We start from the raw sequence: 8,474 nt of genomic DNA on the forward strand, positions 1-8,474 counted from the left end.
CCAGAAAAGATGCTGGTCTAGGGCAGCTGGTTGAATTGCCACCCAGAGATGCAGAGGCAGATGGGGCAGGAAGAGGTGCCAAGGACTCCTGGGGACTGCACTGAGGAGCTGGGTTGGTCTGGATGCAAAGGATCAGGAAGAGGGAAGGTCAGCTCCCAAGTCACAGAAAGAGGATGGCAGGTGGTGCAGGCCCAGGGAAGCAGGGGGAGTTGAGGGTTGGCCCAGGTCCAGAAGCAGTGCTCCTGGGGCTCAGAGAAGGGACTAAGTTGGTTTGGATGAAAGTGGTCAGGAGGCAGTATTGGTTCCCCAGGTGTCTGGGGCCCCAAGACAAGGAATGGGGCAGGGCCCAAACTCAGAGGAGAGAATGGTGGGGGAGATTGGAGGGTGAATGGTGCTGGGGGAGTCAAGGCACGGAGGCACGATGGACTTACCCTGAGAGAGGCCTGCGGGTGGGACAGAGGCCTGCTGCAGGTGGTGAACGCCCAGGGAAGCAGGGGGAGGTGAGAGCAGGGCCAGGCCCAGAAGCAGTGCTCCTGGGGCCCAGAGAAGGCACTAAGTTGGTCTGGATGAAAAAGGTCAGGAGGCAGTATTGGTTCCCCAGGTGTCTGGGGCCCCAAGACAAGGAATGGGACAGGATCCAAACTAGGAGAGACTGGTGGGGGAGATGGGAGGGTGAATGGGGCTAGGGGAGTCAAGGCTAGGAGGGCGAGTTGGACTTACCCCAGAGAGAGGCCTGCATGTGGGAGAGAGGCCTGTGGCAGGTGGTATATGCCCAGGGAAGCAGAGGTAGGTAGGTGAGTGTGGGGCCAGGCCCAGAAGCAGTGCTCCTGGGGCCCAGAGAAGGCACTAAGTTGGTCTCAAGATTTTTTTTTTAAACAAAACATGGTAACACAGAAAGCTTAAAAATATTTTTTTTAACTTAAAAAAAAATTATTTATTTTAATTTTATGTGTATGTGTGTATTGCCTGCATGTAGGTAAGTGCACCTGTGTCGTGCAATGCCTGCATTAGTCAGAAGGGGCTGTCAGATCCCCTGGGACTGGAGTTACAGACAGTTGTTAGCTTCCATGTGGGTGCTGGGATTTGAACCTGGGCCTTCTGCAAGAACAGCCAGCATTCTTAACTACTGAGCCATCTCTCTAGCCCCTTAAAATATTTATAATACACACTAGGATACCTAGAAATAAAATAGAAGTGTATACTTTAGATATGCTCTTATTGGTAGTACATCTTTGCCTAGTCCTTCCCCTAAAACATTGGAAAGGAGCCAAACCTGCTGAAACTTGAACTTGTATTCTCTACAACTGTGAGGAACAGGTTACCTGTTGTTTAAGTCATTTTGCTGAGAAACTGAACCACATACAGCAGGATATGACTTAGCGCTGAATGAAGCCTGTGGGTGTTCAGACAAGGGCCTCTGGTTCCTGTGAAGACTGCAGCTAAGTCTCTGTCAAGCGGGTAGAATTTGAGTTGGAACTTACAATAGATGTGTAGGTAGGTGATGGACAAGATCACATAGGTTAGCCAAGACAGAAAGTGGGACAACATTTTCCTAATAATTGTTGACTCGCTTCTCTTGAGCCAGGCACTGGGGGGCCCAGGGGCACAGTGAACACAGAGGGCATGGTCTCTGTGCTCACGGAGTATCTCCCCAAGATAATGTAGACACACAGCAGGATCCTTTGGGACATCACCACCTAGACTGGAGTGTTGATATAAAGGTAGGTGAGAACTACATAGTCAGGTTGCCTCCCTTCCACCCTGGCTGGCTTTGTTGCTATGACAAAGCTCTTGCTTTTGGTCTGTGATGATTTGTCACGACTGTACACTTTTACTTAGCTGGTTTCTTTCTACATTCCTAAGATTTCACAGGAACCTGAAATCTAATCTGCTGGAAGACAGCTGTCCAGCCTCTCCTTCTTTATTTCTCATGTCTTGACTTGTGCCAAAGACAACGAGTGACCCCACATCTTGTATTTCAGGGCCATTTCCGTCACTGGCAGTGTTTCTGTCACTCCCATGATCTGCCTTCATTCACTATCTAATGATGACTGGCTGTATTGTTTGTACAGGTGGTGACAGTGCCAGAATACTTGAGGAAGAGGTTTGGCAGCGTCCGGATCCAGTTGTTCTTTTCCTTTGTGTCTTTACTCGTCTACATCTTCACACGGATCTCAGTGAGTTCTAGAGGAGCCAGCCCGGGAAGGAGAAGCTCCCCAAACAAGAGCAAATCCAAAGCCACTAGGCAGGACTTGGGATTAGCTCGGCAGTTTGCTCTGGGGTTCCGTAAATTACATGTTGGCCTCTGCTGTGTAAGATGGAGTAGTTTAATAATACCAGATTTTACTGTTAGTAACTTAATGATACTTTGCAGAAAATAAAAAGTATAGCCACGCCGGGCGTGGTGGTGCACACCTTTAGTCCCAGCACTCAGGAGGCAGAGGCAGGCAGATCCTCTGTGAGTTCGAGGCCAGTCTGGTCTACAGAGTGAGTTCCAGGCACCTGTAGCTACAGGAAGACCCTGTCTCAAAAAGACCAAAACAAAAACAAAAACAAAAACAAAACAAAAGAAAAACAAAAGTATAGCCACAGTTGTAGGTTGTGGGTCTTCCCTTTATAGTCCCAGAGAACTCTGGAGTTCCCCACCTCTTGTTATTAGGTAATATGTTGAAACAGTCTAGGAGTTTCCATCACTTTAGAAGAAGACTCTTGAGTAAGATTATATGCACTGGACCCTCTGTCCTTGCTTCCTCCCCTCTACTCACACTGCCCTGTCAACTTACACCTGCTTCAAGCCCTTTAACACCCTCTATACCGTGTCTACAATGCTCTTTCCCAACCTTTTTGCTTAAATGACACTCCCTCCCCCATCACTCCTTGGAGGAAGGAGGTTACCTCCTTGGAGAGGCCTTCCAAGGATGTGTCTAATCAGTCTTTATACCATGGCTGTTTCTTATTTTCTTCGTAATGTGCACCACCATGTGGACGTGATTTATTTGTGTCCTTGCCTAGTATTTGTCTTCTCTGCCTCAGTTCATGCTTCTTGAGTCCAAGAGCCTTTTTTGACTTGTTCACTACATCGCCCCCTGACCTACGAATATGTTTAGCACACATGGCATTGTGTCCCTGACTTTGGAGACAGAATCCTGAAGAAAGAGGTTAGCTAGTTAAATGATGTACAGTTGCTTCAAAATCAGTATCAACTATACCAGGGGTCAACAAATCTCATCTGCAGGCCAATCCAACTAATGAACTGCTTTGTACAGCCCTTGAACTGAGATAGATTTTTATATCTAATTTAAAAACCAGAGACAGTGTGTGTAACAGCTCACAAAACTTGCAATATTTACCATGTGACTTTGTACAGATATTTGCCAATCCCAGAGAATCTGCCCATGGCCTTTCCTTAGGGCTGGAACCACAAGAAGAGCCAACTCTGAGCATACTGCCCACTCTGAGGCTCCAGTGCATAAGAGGCTAAGTTTTATTAACTAGGCAACTTGGGTTAACTTAAGCCTCCAAGATACTAACCTTGACTGAACTCAGAGGGCACAAAATTAGGGCAGATCTCCCTCAGCACCCATTGGTGATGGGGTGCTTCCCAGAAGCCACCTCTTGCAAGTAGCTTCCAAGGCCCATTCCTTTCTGGGGTTGTTGTTGATTTTTCTGGAAATCAAGGTCAGCTGCTGACCTTGTACCCATTTTAGATGGAGATCTGCTTTGGCACCATGTTCTTGAAAATGGTTTTGGACACAGATATTTACCAGACTATGATGCTCATCCTGACAGTTACTGGCATTTATACAGTCACAGGTGAGGTTGCTCTAACCACACAGGAATTTATCCCGACACAAACAACTCTCTGCTTAATGGAGTCCCTAAGGTTGTAGATCTCAGGGAATGTAAGGGAGGCAGAGGTGCCTCTAGGAATTAGATTGGGTTGGGAAGGTCTCTTCAAGGGATCTGTTAGGGTCAGCAGTAATTACATTTATGACACAGTGGGACATGACACTGTGGATCATCAGGTAGCAGAATGGGAACACACAAAATGAGTGAGGGGGAAGTGAGGTAGGGACCCAGGCCACCTGGCCAAGCCTTCAGATGGAGTCTTTCATGTTGGCAGTTCTATCTGTGCAGCCTCTGCCTAAAGTGAGAGCCCTTCTCACTTATTCCTACCCACAGTGTGGATCTGGCACGTGGTCACTGGAGTACAAGGAGAATCAGAGTGGGGAGTGGAAGCTGTAATAAGTGGTTCACAGTGGTGGGAGTAGAAGTTGGATTTTGTTTCCTGGGGACATTTGGTAATGGTTGGAGACGTTGGTTGTTATAACTGGGCAGGTGCTGAGGGAGGGTGTTATCTAGCAGGTAGAGGCCAGGGATGATGCTAATGATTGCTTCAAACTGAACTATGATGAAAGGTATACATGTTTGGTTAGAAAAACTACCAGATTTTCATTCATCTGGAAAATGAGACATAAAGAGAAGCTGGGATATAGAAAGTCAAAATTAGAGTCCCACAGAAGACCATGGAGGATGTTAAAGAGAGAAAACACCGTGTCAAAACTAAGCAGAGTAGTTTAAAGACACTGGTGTAAAGGGATGCACAGTCTGGTTGGGAAGTCCAGTGGGAACAGGGCGCACAGAGCCCTGTTCAGAAGATTCAGAGGCTGTCATCAGTAGAAGCAGATGTTCGTTTCTCTCCCTTTCTCTTGAGGTGGTCTGACAGCTGTGGCTTATGCGGAGGCCTTTCAAGCCTTCATTATGATTTTGGGATCAGCCACCATCAGTAGAAGCAGATGTTCGTTTCTCTCCCTCTTTCTCTTGAGGTGGTCTGACAGCGGTGGCTTATGCGGAGGCCTTTCAAGCCTTCATTATGATTTTGGGATCAGCCATATCAATGGGTTATGGTAAGTAAACCTGATAGAGACTGGGCAACAGGGGTGGAATCTTTGAATTTAGCATTGCATGGGGCCATCAGCCATCTCCTCTCACAGATGAGGTGACTCAAACTCTCAGAACCCAAGGGTGTCATCAAAAGTTATACTAAAGTTTTAGGGGGAAACCTCGCTGCAGGAACAAGAGGAGTCAAGTGGTAAAATGGAGATGCCAGATGCCAGTGCTGTGGTCCAGCTCCCTCCTCCCCACCTCTCTGTTTTGTCTTTGTTTCCCAGTCGGAAGCTCCTCTTCCTTTGCCCATCTGTCAAGGTCAGTAGAAGATCCACACCCAGCAGTGTGATTCTATCATGATTCCATTAACCCAACTTTCTTCTCTGAACTTAAATCACTACCACACAACTTACCATGTTTTCACACAAATCTTAATGATTGATTGTTTCAAAGATAAATCATACTCTCCAGATCCAAAGATTCTGACCCTCGCACCAGGTGTCCTTTACACAAAGTGCAGCCTGATGAATTAAGTGCTTGTGAGATGAGAAGGGGATGACTGACACAAAGTCAGGGCCAGGTGCTGTGTCAGAATCATACCGCACTGCCTTATTTGCCATAAGCAACATGGGCATGATTGTTTGAGGTATCCCATTCTACACACAAGAAAATGGGGTTACAGTTAAGTATCTTTCTTATGAGAAATACCAAAAGTGAGACATGCCAAGAACAGCTCTGACTTACTATGTAAGCTACTGTGTTACTGCATCTGCAGAGGCAAGCAGACTTACCTAAGTGGGCATTTCCTCTCATAGATAGGCGTGTGAGCTTAGTGAGGTCAGTATGAACAGTAATCCTTGACTTGGTGTGCTGGATAGCTTTAGTGTCAACTTGACACACCTGGGTTGAGGGAGCCTCAACTGGGAATTGCCTTCATTGGACTGGCCTGTGGCCATGTCCATGGGTCACCACCCCTGGGCAGGTGGGCCTGTGCTGCATAAGAAAGCAGGCTGAGCAGGGGCCAGGGGAACAAGCCAGTAAGCAGCATTCCTCCATGGCCTGTGCTCCAGCTCCTGCTTCCAGGTTCCTGCCCTGAGTTCCTACCTTGGGCTCCCTGATGAACTGTGACCTGGGAGATGTAAGACAAATAAACTCTTTCCTCCCCAAGTTGGTAGTGGTCAGAGTATTTTGTCACAGCAATGAAGAAACAAACTAGGACACTTGGAGATTAGTCTCAAAAATTCTATTCAATTCTTATTATTATGTGGAGTGGTGTGTGTGTGTGTGTATCTCTGTCTGTCTGTCTGTCTGTCTGTGTCTGTGTGTATATGTGTGTCTGTGTTGTGTATACGCACGTTCCATGAATGATAAGCATGTGAAAGTCAGAAGACAACTTTTGGGAGTTGGTTCTCTCCTTCTAGTGTGGTTTTCAGGGATCAAACTCAGGTGGTTGGGCTTGTACAGAAAGTACTTTTACCTGCTGAGCCATCTCATTGACCTGGAGACTGGCCTTTCAGAAATCTAGAAGGGAAAATTCTTGGCATGGGTAGTAAAAAAAAGATGTCAAAATTATATTTGAACACAAGTGAAGGAGTATGACTCCAGGGTCATATCGTCAAGCCTCGTGGAATGGGAGCAGACCCAGCCAGACACCCTCCCCCCCTTACTAACTACATTACCATGACACAAAATGGAGGTCAGCGTGGCCTCAGGAATCATTTTTCCTTTTAAAAACATTCAAGATGTTGTATAAGTGAGTATTGTCCGTCAGTGTCTTCACCATGGAAATCCCTTCATGTACAATTATAAATGTTTAAATGGGGCGGGGGCGGGGGCTGGAGAGATGACTCAGCAGTTAAGAGCACTGGCTGTTCTTGCAGAGGACCTGGGTTCAATTCCCAGTAGCCACATGGTAGCTAACAGCCATCCATAACTGCAGTTCCTAAGGAATCTGATGCCTTCTTCTGACATCTGCAGGCATTGCATGACATGGATGTACTTAGACACATGCAGGCATAACACTCAGACACATAAAATAAAAACACTAAAAAATTTTTTAAATTAAAAAATTTTAAGCAAACAAAAGGGTATACACACACACACACACACACACACACACTCACAAATACTGTCACCCTCAATTTCCCATTTCTACTCCTCAGAGGCAATCAATACTGTGTGTCTTGTGTACATGCTTCCAAGGATGCTCGTGACAACTATAGTTTTAACATATGTAATATATAGTTTAGTAGAGCCAAAACATAAAGTTCACAGAACTGCATTTGGATAGAAGGAATGACCTCTATTCTATAGTATAATAGAGTAACTATGGTTGACTCGGTTATCCACTGTGTGTGTGTGTGAGTGCTCACCCACGTGGGTGAACGTGGAGGCCAGCAGTTGACACTGGATACCTTCCTTTTCCTCCTCTGTGCTGATTTTTGAGACAGGATTTCTAACAGAACCTAGAGCTGGACATTCAGGACAGACTGGCTGACCAGCAAGCTCTTGGGCTCCACTCATCTTCAGACCCCCCCACCCCAGTACTGGGTTACAGGCACATGCCACTGTGCCTGGCTTTCACGTGGGTGTTGGGCTTCAGAAGTCAGGTCCTCATGCTTGCACAAGCACTTTACACACCGAGTCATTTCCCCAGCCTTTAACTTTTTCAAACTAGCTGATAGAACAGATTTTGAATGTTCTCAACAGAAAAGAAATGAGCAATGCCTGAAGTGACAGATCTGCAGTTCTCCTGAGCTGGTCATTGCATACTATATATGTGTATTGAAATGCCACATTGTGCCCCATAAATATGTGCAGTTGCTGTATGTCACTAAAAAATGAAAACATTAAACAGTTTTACAGCTTGTGTTCCCATCACTGATATCATATTATAGACAAATTTCTATGTCTACAAAGAGAATTAAACAGACCTCCAACAGAGATCTAATGTATCTCTTTTGGGTTTGTGCATGCAATAACCTTTTCACTAGAGAGCACACAAATCAAAGTTTAAAGCCTAATGAAATTTCACAAAGTGAGCACACTGGCCAGCACTCAAGATAAAAGAATTAGTTTTTTGTTCCTTTCTTTCAAGCTTTATACTGCATGTATGTGCATGTACATTTTTGTATGCACATTGTGTAGAGACCAGAGGTCGGTGTTGGGTCTCTTCCTCCTATTACTCTCTATGGTATTTTTTGAGTCAGAGTCTCTCACTGAACCTGGAGTCCACTGATCCTGGCAATAGTATCTGGCCAGCAAGCTCCAGGGACAGTCCTTCTTTTACCCCGCCCCCCCCGCCCGGGCCCCACTCCATGGTAGGATTACAGTTCATGCTGCCACTTGCCAGATTTAAAAAAATTTAAAATTACATTTAATTAATAAAATTTATTAATTTGCTTATTGATTTTGTGTGTATGTGTATGTGCTACGATGCTCACCTGGAGGTCAGAGGACCACTTTTGGGAACTGGTTCTTTCCATCCTGTGGGTCCTGGAGATTGAACTCAGGCAGTCAGTCTTGGCAGAAAGTGCTTTCTTGGGTTGGCCTCATTGCCCCTCCCAGCTTTTTTTTTTTTTTTTTTT

General features: G+C 45.8%; 1 protein-coding gene across 1 annotated transcript in view; it reads left to right on the top strand.

The window, feature by feature from the left end:
* Window positions 1-8,474, top strand: part of LOC103740077 (sodium/glucose cotransporter 1-like) — a 53,854-nt gene that overhangs the window by 23,913 nt on the left and 21,467 nt on the right. Inside the window, 3 exon segments of the mRNA XM_008840627.1 lie at window positions 2,073-2,177; window positions 3,708-3,813; window positions 4,827-4,907. Of these exon segments, the coding sequence (XP_008838849.1) occupies window positions 2,073-2,177; window positions 3,708-3,813; window positions 4,827-4,907 (292 nt within the window).

Source organism: Nannospalax galili, unplaced genomic scaffold, assembly GCF_000622305.1.
Source record: "Nannospalax galili isolate Female #2095 unplaced genomic scaffold, S.galili_v1.0 scaffold2661, whole genome shotgun sequence".
NCBI classification, from domain to species: domain Eukaryota; kingdom Metazoa; phylum Chordata; class Mammalia; order Rodentia; family Spalacidae; genus Nannospalax; species Nannospalax galili.